This window comes from Ciconia boyciana, chromosome 1 (assembly GCF_034638445.1).
Source record: "Ciconia boyciana chromosome 1, ASM3463844v1, whole genome shotgun sequence".
Classification (NCBI taxonomy): Eukaryota; Metazoa; Chordata; class Aves; order Ciconiiformes; family Ciconiidae; genus Ciconia; species Ciconia boyciana.
The window spans coordinates 153,076,949-153,092,705 of NC_132934.1; the positions used below are offsets into that span (position 1 = coordinate 153,076,949).

The following is a 15,757-nucleotide window of genomic DNA, read 5'->3' on the forward strand; positions in this document are numbered from 1 at the left end:
GTGATAGGCAAAGAAGACTCATTTATGCAATTATTTTTCATGTTTATTATCTTAACATATTGAAACTATAAGAAATCACTGAAATACCTCTAAAATGTCCAAACAGCGATGCTTTAGTTATGAGTCATGTTCATTGCTCTGTCAGTATTTTAATACGTTTCAGATTACTTTTTTTTAAATCTATTTCTGCTGTTTTAAGAAGTGATAAGCAGCAGTTATTACTTTTTTTTTTTTACCCCATCTCCTCTGAAGAACATCAGGAAATGCAGTCATTCATGGGTTCCTTTTTAATATGTCAGGTGGTCTTTGAATTTAAAAGATAGAGAAACACTTATATAGTGTATTCCCTTGTGCTAGACAGGATCAACATCTACCAAAACCATTCCTTGCAGATGTTTTTCTAACCAAATGTTCAGTGGCATGCTAGCAATATATATGAACTTGCCTTTTCAGTTTTAGTAGTTATCAGCAAGATTTGAGATCTGATTGGCAGTGGTCCTCTGGCTGAAAAAGTTTGGGAGCCACTGCCTTCACATAACATAATCTTAAATTTCCGATGGCAGGTCTCATATATCCATGTCCGTGCTTGCTCAAACCTATTGTTAGATTTTTTTTTTCTTTTTCTCGCATATAACTTAAATCTATGTTCCTGAATTCTTCTGTTCAATACTTACCCATCCAGAGGAAATATGCAGAATACATGTTTCATTAGAGTTAGTAACAACTTTTTACATATTTGGCAACTATGTATGCATCTTCCCTTAGTCTCTAGACTGAGTAAAAACTGGTTATCCTGATAAATTTTTATCTTCCAACTCTCTGATATTGGAATTGTATCTTCCAACTCTTTTCCTTTGCAATCCGATTGATCTAACTTTCTCTTGTCTTGTAGTACCCAAACAAGCTAGATATCTTCCATGCGCCTGAGAGATTTTGCTCCTTGTTTTACAGCCCATTATTAAGTTTGCTTATGTTTATAACACTGATGTGGTCTGCAGTTTGTGATCTATTATATTATTGGGTTTCTGCAGAACTGCAGTGCACCCATTTAATTCTGATCTTGTATTTCTGCAGTCGATTATTCCCACTAGCTCTATGACTTTGCACTTCTCTTTAATGAAATCTTTCTTATTTTCTTCCAAGTGGTTTTCCAATTTGTCCAAATAATTTTGAATTCTAATCCTGTCCTCCACCATGCTACACTTTTTTCAGGCTTTGTGTAAGTTGCAGATTTAATAAAAGTTTTCTTTGTTGTATCACCTGAGTTACTTAAGTATTGGACCATGTTAGATACAGGACTGACCCCCATGGATGAGTTACTTTCTCCCAGTTTGGCAGAGCACCACTGAGGTTCTTCTAGAACCTTCTTTGACCTCTATGAAGTCTCAAAGATGGTAGGTAGCAGTTTGAGGTTCCTTCAGCATACTGAGATGAATTTCACCATGTCTGGCTTCACTTTGGGCACCAGCGCTTCCAGACTGAATTTCTAAAACTTGTTTCTGAGATTACTGTCAGTTTTCATTGAACCTTTTTGCCTGGAGCATAACTTGAAAAAAATCTCTGTGTATCCCAAACATTCCTCTTTTGGGAGATATTAGCAGGACGCATAGTATCTTTTATTACACCAGCTGCCATTTGTAAGGGAGGAAGTGGAAAGGCACAGAAGCCCTTCTTAGAAGTTTTTTTTGGTGATAGAAGAATTTTGGTGATAACTGACACAGTTGTCTTCACGATGCAGTGGATTTTGCTCCAGGAAAGCGGTCTGGGGGGAGGTGTGTGTGTGTGTGCAGTTTTGTGTTTTATTTATTTTTAGAACAGCCTGTCTTCCATTGCTCTTTAATTTCATCTTATTCTACAGTTCTCCTCAAAACCAATGCAAGAAATTCTGCCTTTATGTAAGTAGATGGGAAGAATCCTCTCCAATAAATTAAGTTACATCTATTCTGTCCTTCCCCAAAATATGCGCAGAGTTCAGTACACTGATACTCATTCCTAGAAATAGGGCTGCCTTTTATAGGAGTCTCTTTTCCACAGTTCATGTGGTGATACTAGGGAATTTTTATGTCTCTTTATATCTGCAGGACTTCTGTCTCTATAGTCTCATCCAACTTGAATGTTTCCATTTACTTTTATTAGCTTAATATTGTCAAGTAGTATGCTTCAGTCTGGATACATGCTGTTTAAAGAAGTGAAAGTAGTACCAGTCCCCGTAGGTGATAGCTCATGGAAGTAGTGAGATGCAGGAGGCAAAAGCATATTGCATAAGATCTACCATGATTTCATTATTTTCTTTAAGCAGAAAATGGTGTTCTGATTAATGTTACTCAGGACCCAACTGTCAAGTGTATTTCAAATACATCTGAATAGATTTGATTATTATCTAAGAAAAAGGTGGATGTTTATAACTGTTAAGACTATTATTCTCTAAGTGGTGGACAGAATTCAGGAAAAAAAGATAGCAAGGTTTTAACACAGCAGTGCCATCTCAATGGCTGCGTATTGGACCTGGCAGGCATAATATTTAGATATATAAAACTTCATCTGAGTGTTTTGTATATATTTTGAGATAATCTAAAAGGTGCAGTTTATTAAGGTCTAATTTGTCAGGAGACTTTTACAAAGAATTATTATGGATAACTGTGATTCTGTCTGTTTAAATCTGCTCTCTCATGTTCTCACTACTATATTTAGTACAATAAATCTTTAAGTTTTGCATGATGAAGATTTGGAGAGGTTTATCTCGCCTTCTACTCACAAGTTTTAGCTTTTTCTGCTGCAATCTGAGTGAAATCTTACATCTTAACTCTTAGTTGATAAGTGTGCTAAAGAACAGGATTATAGATCTTTTGTCATGTTGTATACAGAGCAGTTCAGATTTCTGAGAACACTGTTCAAGCTCAAAACAAGGCCTTACCTTCATCTTTTTGTTTTGTTTTTTTGTTGTTGTTTTTTGAACCTGATACTTACTGAGAGTCTCTTAATGGGTCTCCCTTTGAGCCCCAACAAGACACATCTTCAGGAGATTCCTCATGCTCAGGAGTTTACTACAGTTTGTTTCAGCACCGTGGAGAAATCTAATGTATTCTTTCATGGTCTTCGACTTTCAACATGGAAACAAAAAGCAGATTTGGTCCTTCATCACTCCTTTGTGGTCCCTTCGCCTGCTTGCTGGCTCAAAAGGTTGTGCTTCCTTCTCTCTGCCAGTTTCCTGGGATCAAGCAAGAGATGATACATGAGGAAGGCATTCAGACTTGAATCAAATATTACCTCAAGACCAGAAGAATGACTATCTTTGCATCCGGTATGTGGACTTCAAGGAGGTTGCATCTTCTATGAGCAGATGAGTATAATGTGCTCTTTTTAATTGAAGCAACATCAGCTTTGGCTTTCATCATAGCAGTAGCCCAAGATTCTTTGAAGAGACACTTAGACATTAGGGAAGGATATCTTTTTTTTTTTTCCTTCCTTGTTTTTTGTTCCCCCTTTCCTCCCCCCCCTTACTAGTTATCAAGATTTCCTCCACTTTCAATGAAGAATTTGATCCATTTGTAGGGTGTTTGTAGGAGTGAGTGGATGGAAGAAGTTGAGGGAGTTCAATAAATGAATTTCATGTTTACTTTGGAAGAGGTCTGTGAATACTGTATTTTAGGTGTTTCAATGGCCTTGGTCTGTGTGTATGGTCCTTGCTTTATTTTCATTCACACTTTTCTTTCTGAAAATGCCAGCAATTTAAGAGAAGCTTAGTATAGAACTGGGTGCTCTGATAAAAAATGGCCAATAGTAGCAGCAAAAGTGTGGCATAATTGCCAGTTCTAGTAATGCCTCGTTGATTCTTTTACGCATGTTTGGCTCTTATTTGGGAAGTGTATATCCAGTCAACTTTAAGTCATCTGTTGTAGTTTATCTGAATTGTACACGGAGAGATTTGCAGAGACGGAAGGATTTTGAAACTGGCTACAATCAGGTTCATTAGGCTGCACTCAAATTGACGTTTAGATAGCTATCTTCTTGTAAGCCTAGCTCATTCAGAAGCAGTCTATCTGCTTTTGTGCTGTTGATGCTCAAGATAATAAACATGAAAGGTTCTGCGTGGAATCAGCCTGCTTCAGCATGGCAGATGCTAAGATAGTTAATAAGCACAGTCAGACCCTACCGGATTCCTGCAGAGCTCTTCTGAAATTCACATGCTGTGCTTCACCACTCTTCCCTGTCCACCACAGGGACTTAACTCTGACACTGTGCGTTGTATGTCCCCTAATGTAGAGCACTGGGAAGCTCTTTGCTTATGGCGTTGCAGGGATGAATGGATCCAACTCAGCTGGATCCTGAGTTTAACCACTTCCAGTATTTGTATCATACCCCTTAACTGTTTTTCCCCTTCTCTCTTCCTTCTGTGGGGGAGCTCCCAATTGCAGATAAGGGCTGTTTTGCTCTAAACTTTTGGCAACTTGGTGAAGCATTTTTAGGTTGAATCCTGATGGTATTTTCTTGTTATTTTGCTGTGTGGATTTTATTTGTTTGTAGAAGAAGAAAGCGTTCTGATTAGGAAAGAAACTAATTCTTGTGTCCATGTTCTTAGTAATTTGGAGACCAAAGAAGACTCTTAAAATCATTCAGAGATGAGGAAACAAGGAATCAAGTAACTCACTGAATCTTGCAAGTATGCATTTGATGTTTGTTGGTCAGGTAGTGTGATAGTCCAATTGTTGAGATAGATTGACACCAGTTTCCACTGTTCCCGCATCTGCACCAGTTTCAGAACAGTGTCCAGGAATTTTATTGAAACAAAATAGTTTTGTGCAATGTAGTTTTTATTTTAGCTTTACAGAAGTATGATACTTGCTTATGATCACAGTGAGAAAACAAGAAGAAAGACATCAAAGAATATCAACCAAATGATATTTCAGGGCAAATTATATGACTATAAGGAAAACATCTGAAGTTCAGTCTGTTGCAGAGGCTACGTATATTTTTACAAGGCGATTGAATGATAAAATAGATTTTTGTGTTTTGCACCTGTCCAGATTAATTTTTTTATGCTGTGTTGGGAACAGGAGACTATGTTGGCTGCTCTGTTGTTTTCAAAGCTATAGAGTAAGTTTTGGTTAAAGCACTGGGGAGAGAAAGCCTCAAACAAAGGGGCTCTTGGCTCTGAAATTTTCATTTCCAAAACGTGTGTTTTGTGGTGTGTGTCCGTCGTGTCCCCCCCCCCCTTATTAACTAGTCTAATAAAAGTAACTTTTTCCTCCTACAAGCTTTGTTACATTCTTTACTGACTTGTTGGTTTGTGTCTGTAGAGGGACTGGGTAAGGCTGATGCATCCTGTTATTTTGAGAAAAAAAAAAATGCTGCCCATATAGTTTGAGAGAGTACTCTTTGAATAAAACTCATTGGTGAGCACTGACGCTTATAATAAGATGCCCAAAGTTTCTCATAGAGATGACATATAAAGTAGCAAAGCTTTACAATATTGATAAGATTAAACATCAATAAAGGAAGAAAAAGGCAATACTGGGACAATCAGTTAATCTCAAAAGATGAAATTAAAATAAATTATTTGTTTCCAAGCTCTAAAACATGACAGACTCTACCACCATAACATACAGAACCTAGTAAATATGCTAACTAGGGATTGAGGGCAACAGTGGCTAATATTAAAGTATTCTTGTAAATAACTTAAAGATTTGAAAATGTCATTAGGAGTCCAATGTAATGGCTTTAGCCTTTTTTTCTTTTAAGTTATATCAGTAATTTAGGTGAATTAGTTTTAATATTCTGACAGCTTCAAACATGACTGCATGAACAGCTCTGTTGGCAGGGCAGTCTGAGAGCTGGAAAGCTCTATTTGGCAGAGGATGACGAGTGCTGCAGTCCCAGAGTGCTGTTTTGGCACAGCGGGTCTAAATGAACTTCACTTCATGTTCCTCATAAATCCTACTCTCCAGCCAATTCCTTGCTATCTGTTGATTTATCTTTGTTTTCTCACTTCCTTGATTACTTGTGTGCAGTGACTTCATTGTCCTTGTCCAAAATCATAGCAAAGGGATGAGGACCTTAATTTGATTTTTTTCTTATTATTCATGCAAGAATCTAATAATGATTTTTTTTGTTAACAAGATAAGCATTTGATCAAATCTTGAAAGTAGACACAGGCTGTCTAACTGATAACATATTTCTCCTTCTGCATTAATTGTGCTAATTTGTTATCACTTCAAGCTTTCTGTTCAATCAGTGTAGAAGAGGCTGAGGGTTTTTTAAAAACAATTTTAGAATGAGGCTTTAATGTTTCAGAATAGATCATACTGCATGCAAAATGCTTTACTTCTGATTGTGAAAAGCTGATTTTAATTCAAAAGTAAAGAACTTTTAAAACATACTAAAAGGTATTTACTATAATAAATGTTATTTAGCAAAATAATGGTTAAAATAATTTTACTAACCTTTTCCTCCTTCTTGAACTTGTTTTACTTAGATATTGTATATATTTTTAAAATTTTTTTAGTAGTTTTAGTTTTAATAATTTTATAATGGTAATTGGTATAATTTTTAGGTGACTCAGTTCTTAAGGTTTTACTAGAGAAAGCTTTATAGATGCTGTATGTAACCACAACTAGACTAGATTTACAGAAAGCTGAATATCTAGATATTGAAGCTTTGTTTCAGTGTATGCAAAAACTTTGGACTATAAAGCCACTATATTGAAAGGGCTGCATGACATACAACACTCTTTAGATATTGACACTGAAAATATTTTGGGGTGAAAGGAAAGCTCAAACCGTTGTATAATATACAGTATATAATGTGGTATTTTTATGATGTTCTTTAAACATTAACTGTTTAGCAATTTTATGTTTTGAATGTGAACATGGATGTTTGCAATGAAGTCTCTTCTAAACTGGTCCTTGCTTAGGCGTTAGTTTCCAGAGATTTATGCATCTGTCTTTTCCTTTCTGTTTGTTTATAAAACTTGCATTATTAGTCTATAATGTGGGAAGCATATTTTTTGGTACAAAACCAACATATTTTTATAATTGTGTTTGATTTTATTTAACTTGTAATTATGCCTTCATATTTATGCAGCATTGAAATAGGTATTCCTAAGACTGCCTAAGAAATCCATGCCTTGCAAAAGCATCTTCCTGTGGGAATGCAGAACTCCCATGGCATAAGGCCTTTTTTTTTTAAATATCTTTTAGTGCTGCACTAATTGTAGCAGATATACAAACTCCACAGCATTACTGTTTATTGATACTGTCATCAGTATCCTAATGTGGAACTGGAACTCAATGTAACTAGGTCTTCCCTTTAAAGCAGAAAAATCCTCTTTTCTGTCCTCCAGAGCTAAGTTTTTTCAACCTAGGTAGGGAACTGTCTTCAAACACAAGTGTAGCCATATCCCCTGAGAATGTAGCACACCTGAAGGCCTAGTTTTCTCAGATACTTTAAGATTGCATAAACTGGCACCATTACCAAAAGTGGTAGTCCCATCTAGTCCTTTTGTTCAAATATGTCTTGTGTTAGTTCATGAGTTTGTGTGATTGCAGTGAACTTGATGAGGAAGATTTACTTTTTTTTTCTTTTTCCTTTGAGTTAATTTTAACCAAGATCAGGACTTCCCTCCGTGTGCTTAATGGGGAGAGCAGCTCCAGCATGGACCTGTTTCAGCCACTACAGAGCAACATCCTCAGCAGGATATGCTTTTGTTGTACATTATAGCAAATAATTCCTATATCTTTGTGCAGGAGAATAGATTTGCACACACATGTAATGTATCCCTCAAGTATCAACTTAATTAAGGTAGTATTTCACATGCATTGTGTTAAATACAATTTTGCAATACTCAGTTTCACCTTAACATAATACTGAATTTTCACATACCCAAATAAACCAAGGAAGTGTGGCCTCTTCTTTCCCTTTTAACTTCTTTGTGGCACCTTTAACCATCTTTGTTTCCTTGCCTGGACCTTCTTCCTTTTTCCAGGGAATGTTTCATAAGAAATATAAAAACTCTTGTGCTATTAAAGTGTTTTTTCTTCAAAGTGAGTTTTGCTTAATGTTGTCATGTGATAGACTTGCAAGGTTGGCTTGGAAAGGTTGAGTCTTCATAATGAAGCCTGAGTGAATGGGATCAAAGCCAGTCACTTCACCATGAAGTTTAGAAACCCTTAAGATTATTCAAGTTTCTCCCTTCCCATTTCTTTTGCTTTTCATTTGGGATAACAGATGTGAATGATTACTCTGCATATCTAAACAACAAGTAAATGCTATTAACTATTCTCTTCTGCTTAATTTCTGTGAAAAGTGAGCATGGTGGCAAAGACAGGAAGGACTGAAAGAAGTTTATTGGGGCATAAAGCAAGTTCTGTACTGAAAAGCACTCTGATCATAGTAGAACGAACACAGGTAGCCCTGCCTCTCTCTAGCTAGGTACAGGCGTACTGCATTTCTCTACATCTTAACCACTGCACTTTGTCTGGTCTGTAGCCCTCTATGATACAGACTCTAGGGAACTGGTGATCCTAAAATCTGGAACATCTCTTTCAGACTCGAAACTTGATTTCAGGTGGCAGAGTGTCCTTTGGTTTGTAACGTGATATGTACAATTTCAAATACCATGCTCCTTTCTTGTATGTGGAGGTCAAGCTTACATCTTATCTGCTATGACAATACTTACCATTAAGTTTCATATTTTATTTATACTTACTTTACACTGAAAGCACAAACTGACTACAAGCTTTTGTAGTTTAAGAAAGGCTGTGCTTTATTTTGTGGTTGCACAGCAGTATGCATATGTTTAGTGCTGTTACCTGCGGGACCAAGCACAGAAGCCATTAGGTATTGTGAGTTGCTGAAAATGAAAACAGGCCTTCAAGAAAACATCCTTTCTACCCTTATGCTGCATCTAATATTGCTCCTAGTCTTCCGCTTGAATGTGTGGCAGTGCTGCATACTCCTATTGGCATGCATGAGCTGAGCTCTGCTCTCGGATCAATGGTCATGGTGCAGAATAAGGGCTGCTTTCTTGGACTTACATTTTCAGTCTTGGGTGTAGGTTTTTGTCTGCTAAATGATTGCACAAGAAGAGAATTATTGCTGTAGGGGGTGCTGTAGAATTATCATGCCCCAGACAAATCTCTTTTTTTTTTTTTTTTTTTTAATCCCCTTGTGTCCTTAAATTCCCTTGAAAGTCAAGTGTGCCTAATATGCAAAAACAGGAATTGGCACCTGCAGACTTAAATGTTTGGGTTTCTATCAATATTTGCTGTGTTTGTGCGTATTTTTTTTTTTTATTTGTAGATAGTTATTGATAACTATTTTGTTCTGTTTCTGTAGATTGAAAGTAGCTTTAGTCCGGTACTGCTGGATGGTGACAAAAAGATTTTAGTCCCTATGACTGAGATGTTCAATATGCAATTTATACCATTACTGCTTGTCTTCTGCCTTTTGGGTCAGTGAGAGTAGAAAACAGTTCCTTATAATTTTCATAGTGATTTTAAGAATGTTACTCATTTGTATCATAATATACTGGATGTAGCATTAATTGTTTAACCATAAGAGTGTTTTTGCATATAATGTGCTATAATATTTATGTGTTGCTTTGTCTCTTGCAGATCTAGAAATGGCAATTGCATATTGGAATTTAGTCTTGTCAGGAAGATTTAAATTTCTAGATCTTTGGAATAAATTTTTGTTGGTAAGTACGTACCATATTCTTTCCTGACTGTCTTAGTCCACAGTAGTCTGGCTTGTAGGCTGTGTGCTTATAATAAAGAAAAAGACAGGATGTCTGAATACTTCCTTTGAACTTTTTCCTTTTTGAAAACTGATATAAAATAGTCTTAAATCATGCCAAATTAAATCCTCTCTATATAATTTTCTAATTGAGAAGAATGCAAAAAGATGTAGCAAAGCAATAGAGCATTCTGCTTCCTTGATTTTGTATCCTCCTACTTATGAAAGCTTCTGCATGAAATGAAGCCATGATTGTAGATTGAACCTGTGTTGTCTTTATTCTCAAGACAGCTGTGATTATTGTCAACCACGTACTTTATCATGCTCTGCCTTTTGTGGTATTAATGCATAAACTCAGTCTTTTTTAAATGTCAATTCTGTTATGACTAATTTAACCTGAGAGACTTTTCTTTTTAAGTGAAGGTTCTTGTCTGAGTAATTATTTTGACTCATTTTTTAGATAATAGTTGTGAACTGATCTTGACAGTTTTCTATTACCAGTGAAATTCTGTGGGCAGTGGAGTAAAGATGCATAAATTAAACTTTAGAAATCGCGAAATATTCTTATTGAAGACCTGATTCATTCATCCGTGTTTCTACATTTGCATTTCTATGTAAAAATACCTGATATAGTGTTACGTAATGTATAATTTATCTTGATTTTTTCAGTTTATCTTTTTATCTGTAGTTCAGGAGAATTAAGAAGTCTTTCTGCATTTTGTCTCATCACCAATGCTTAATAGGGAAAGTGTATACTTTTTGCAATATTTTCTGAAGTTTTTTCTAAGTTTTTGGACAGTATATTTATTTTATCCACTGAATAATGTACCAGTTTCATCAAGAGAACTTGTGAAAACATTTCACACTTTAACTGCTTTAATACACTTAACACATCCAAATTCAGATCTACAGATGTAACTGAAGAAAAGTCCTAACATTTTTTTCCCACTTGGCTATGTGATCAAGTTTGTTACAACAGACAGTTCTGCAGATCTCTACTTCAAGCAATAATCTAGATAATCTGATATAAAGTGTCTTACTTTGCTACAAATATTTAACCTGAATGTTTACTTTAGAAGAAGTGTTTAGATTTAAAAAAATCAACCTAAGAAAGAAGCAACTTAGGACTCTTTGGGATGGGGATTTTTTTGTTTGTATTTTGTTTGTTTTAAGGAACCTTTTCTAGAAGGTATGTTTGCTTGTCATATTTTTTGCAGTCAAGAATGACATTTGGCTTGAGTGAGAGGACATGTTTGCTGTTGTGTTGGACATCAACCTCATTTTGATCAAGTTCCTGATTTTTGAAATGCAGTTTGTTCTTCTCAATACTTTAGAGTATTACTGCTTAAAAAAACCCCAACCAACCCAACAAAAAAACCCCACCCTACAACACAAAACCAAAAACACAAATACAAAAAACCCCAACCCTTCACCAATCAAGTCTTTTCATGCAGTTGCAACTTTTTGCTGCAAACCAGAACTAGGTGTTGAAATTTAGTTCCCTATTAATCACCCCTGCTATCTTCAGGTAACATAGCTGTACCAACAGATGAAGGGAGATGTGAATGGTCCGACTTGATCCTACAGCTCACAACTGCTTAGTAGTTGTGTTTCCCCACACTCTCTCTCTTCTTGGGAGTGCTAACTTCAAAAGCTGCGAGAATGCTGACTGGGACTGAAGCTTTTTGGAGTGTTGCTCAAACTGGCCAGGGTGGCAACTAGTACTTGTGAATGGGGTGATGCAGAAAGAGTATACTTGAAATCAGACAAGGAGGTGGTAGTGGAGAATAAGACGGACTGGGAAAAAGGAGACTGGACAGAATTGGAGCAAATGCAGGTAGTGCATTATGGTGAAGGAGAGAAGAGCTGAAGAGAGGCTGAGGTAATGGATCCAGAAGGCGGTCTGGGAGTATGTGAGAAGAGTGTAGGTGCAACTATAACCAACAGGTTGAAAGAGAGACTGGGTAACCGTTAAGTACAAAGGGATAAGGAAAAAAGGGCTCAAGTTGAAGTGGCAGGATGCTAACCCATGGCTGCACAGTTTAAGAATCTGGAATGGATGCCATTAAGTAGAAGTATAAAGTGCATTTGGTTTATTCTTTTCCATAACAAGTTAGGAACACATACCCTAAAAGCAGAATGGAAGAAATAAACAACTATCAAAGACATCTTACACTTTTTCTCCTTATTTAGTTGCCATTTATTTTGTAGCTTTCTTTGGAAGCTCTGAGCTTTATTTACAAAAAAAAAAAAGAGAGAGAAGAAGAAGAAATACTTGTAGAATGTGTATTTCTGTATACGTCAATATAAAATACTACTGTGGAATTTGAAGATAGTTTGGATTGAACTACCATTTTTCCTCCTTTATAGGAACATCATAAAAGATCAATTCCAAAAGATACTTGGAATCTTTTGTTAGACTTTGGAAATATGATTGCAGATGATATGTCCAACTATGATGAAGAAGGTAAGCAGTACTTGAATATGTTCAAAAATTGGTACAGCAGAATTAAAATATTGCTATAAACAATCAACAGAACATGCTGCTACCTTCTGTCTTGTTTACCCTTAGAGGTTTAGCTGCAAATATAGTGTCATACTTGTTGCCAAAACAGTAGTGATAAGAAGGTTAACTAGTTTGCTGTAATATGTAAATAGAAGTAAAGATACTGTCACACCATGATATCACACATGTTATTTGAACCTGTTATGCTCCAAGGGTCTCAGTGAAAATGTATTTTTTGTACAAAAGTGCTGCTAACTGCAAGAAAATATATCATTTTTCTACTTGCAAGAATGTCTACATGAGGGGTTTTTTTTACTAACCTAAAAGCAATTTACACTCTGTTACTAATCCTGCAAATCCTATTTTGGAATGACTGTGTACAGAAATATTTCCTAAGTTACGAATGAGTCTAATAGGAATGCCATGGGGTTTGCTATCAACTAATGTTTATAAACTTTGTAGCGTGGATTATGCTTTGAATACATTTTGTTTGTACTAAGAACTATTGCTGCAAGAAAAGATTCAAATGTTTAATTTATTAGTTAGGTGCTTTTTTTCAAGTGTTTGTCATGTCATGCATGTCAAAGGCAGACTAGGCCAGAAATGTCTAAGTGAGCTTCTGATCCTTTGTATTTAGAGACTACACAGATTTGTTGCTAATAATGATACATTAATTTCTGAATTGCTTGACTTCTCTTTAGGAGCGTGGCCTGTTCTTATAGATGATTTTGTGGAATATGCACGACCAGTAGTCACAGGAGGAAAACGTAAAACTTCCTAACCCCAGACTTGTCAATATGGACTAAACGTGCACTCTGAACTGCATTAGGTAATGAAGATTTGTTGACTGATAACTGTGCATATTGTTGCTGGTTTCAGTGGTCATGATGACATTCTGCAGACAAAACTGAAATTCTTCCTTTCTGCCTAACGAAAATGATGGCTGACTTGTGGACGCTTCAAGGACAAACACAGAAGATAGTCCCAGCTGTTTGTAGGCTATTGGCTTCAATTATTGTACTGGTTGTATCATATAGGATGTAGATTTTGCATGATTTTATACTCTGGAGAAGTTTAACTACAGGCCATTTTATTACAGTTTTGACAGCACAGCATGCAATTCAGTTCGTGATCCAAAGTGAACACCAGCAGTTACATAAATAAAACTGTACTATATTGTACTTATATTAAAAGCAGTATTTGTGGTATATAAATTAAATCCCTAAATAAAATTTATGCAGTATGTTGTATTTTTATAAAAGTTAGTTCCGTGGATCTGTCCTAATATAGAATTGTAACAAAACAAAAAAACACTTATGCTTTTTTAACTTCTTGCCGAAATTTTAAATTTGTATTTTTAAGTCCTAGATGTATAGATCGATTACATCCAGCCTTTTGTTTTTTTCCCAGTGAGATTAACTTCCTCATTATTCTTGAAGTGCTTGGACATGTAACAAGTAGCATTGCTGAGGAAGGGCTGCAGCTCTATGCTATGTTGCAACTCCAGCTTGTTTTATTAACCATTTAAAATTAGACATTAAGCAACCAAAGATGCTTTTATAATTCATGTTTCATTATCATAATTCAGTTAGTCTTCGATTATGTGTTTTATTTACTTTATTTTAAATAATGAACTGGTGGAATATAACTTTTAGTTTCATTTGTAGCCTGAAACATATCGTAAATTCTAGCTAAATGCAACATAGTTATAAATGCAATTCCTGGCACTTCTCACAGAAAATAAATGTGAATAAGCCCAAAGACTTAACTAGTTGGCTTCCACTTTGGAGAAATAGTTAGGGGTAAGGAGACTTTACATTAATGATGATAAGCATTCATGCCTCTGGATGTATTGTGCATTCAGTAACATTTATTTAAGGGAAAAAAAGAGTAAATTAATGCAGTATCATTGATCTCAAGGCTAGTGGAATTGGACTAGTTTTCACCAAATCTGAATTTGTTCAGTCATTTGTTTCTCCTCTTTCACTAGCTATCGATTATAAAGTGTACAGAGCTCAGTGTCCTCTTTCTCAACAGTGTCTTCCAATGCCTAAGCACAGAAAAGTTTTACCAGAAACTATTCAACACATCTTCACACAGGGCTCTCTTAAATGCTACCTCATCAAAATGAGTTTGTCATAGTCACTGTAAAAGTTTGTTAAAACAAAGAGTTGCTAAAGAGTATGTACAGCTATGATCAATAATATTTTCTGTAATCAGAGCTGAATAGATGCAAGAATTTTTGAGAAAATAGTGCATTAAGTTATATAATTTATATCTGGATCACATCAGATCATTTAAGTATTGCATGACAGCATACTATTTTATTTTGTAGTTGTGAGGGTTTAAGCTTACAATATTCTCTTAAACTCTAATATTTAGAGTTTCATATAAGCAGTCAGCTTTCATTTATGTCAATGCAGCCTACAGGAACGCATGTACGTGCTGCGTACAGAAAGGTTACCTTCATTCTTCCGCTTGAGAGAATTTCAGTTGTGCATGATGTTTAAAAAGCAGGGTCAGGACAAATTTGGAAAAAAATAGCAAATTTTCTGTTAATAAGAATATTAGCAGGCAAGTTACAAATGCCTCATGAGTGATTTATATTAGTAGTCTTTTTACCCTAAGCAGTATTTGTAAATGTTAGATCTTGCATGGCAGCCAGTAGATGTCAGTGTCTCAGTCTTCAGCTGCCTCTCTCTTCTGTCTAGTTAGGGAGTAATATTAAGCCAAATTATTACCTTCTGACTACATCTTTTTAGAAGGGCATTTGTGTACATAAGTCCAGGTATTCTACAGAAGCCAACAGATTTGAAAACAGTATTATGCTTTTTTAAATGCATTTGATTTACCTACTCTTCCTTCCCCAAAACAGGCCATTTCTATATCTGTCCTGTAGGCTTTGGAGAATGTGTAACATCTCATAACATCAAGTGCATTTATCCAGGCAAAAGCAGTGGAATGCTTGTTACTCACACAATTGCCACTTAAAATACATAGCTACAATATAACTGACAAGAAGTAGTTTAATCTATTGGTATGTGATGTAACTGGATAGTTTCATAGCGCTAGAGCTTGTGAAACATTTATCCATGCCAAGAACTCCCTCAAATCAACCTGATAAACCTTTTACCTTTTAAAATAAGTAGAGCATAAAAAATGCACGTGGGCTGAAGTTTTTTGCCTTGTTAATCTGAGGAAGAAGGAAGGTGCTTAGCACAGTATTCAGTTTCTTTGTATACACACTTACTCACTTACCCTTAAGCCTCATTCCTGGGAGGATCCTTCATGGAAGGCACCTTCCAACAGAGAAAGACTGGGCAAAATACTCTCAAGATTAGAGTTGCTCCTTATCAGCCAGCTTCCTAGGTGTAGTATGCTTTTTCTTTTGTTCTTCCTAGTCTTCTATCCATTTGAAACCATGTATGCATTTTACATTCCCATCAATAATAGCATGGAGTAACACCTTCACAATTGAACAATCGTAAAAATAAATGCAAATAAACTGCTTTCAAATGA

At 35.7% G+C, this 15,757-nt stretch overlaps 1 protein-coding gene across 8 annotated transcripts in view; it reads left to right on the forward strand.

Moving 5' to 3' along the window:
- Nucleotides 1–15,757, forward strand: part of DCUN1D2 (defective in cullin neddylation 1 domain containing 2) — a 28,817-nt gene extending 13,060 nt beyond the window's left edge. For all 8 annotated transcript variants that reach the window (XM_072849837.1, XM_072849836.1, XM_072849840.1 and 5 more), the window contains 3 exons: nucleotides 9,612–9,694; nucleotides 12,103–12,199; nucleotides 12,940–15,757. In XM_072849837.1, the coding sequence (XP_072705938.1) occupies nucleotides 9,612–9,694; nucleotides 12,103–12,199; nucleotides 12,940–13,019 (260 nt within the window). In that variant the 3' untranslated portion in view covers nucleotides 13,020–15,757. The remainder of the gene's footprint in view (nucleotides 1–9,611; nucleotides 9,695–12,102; nucleotides 12,200–12,939) is intronic.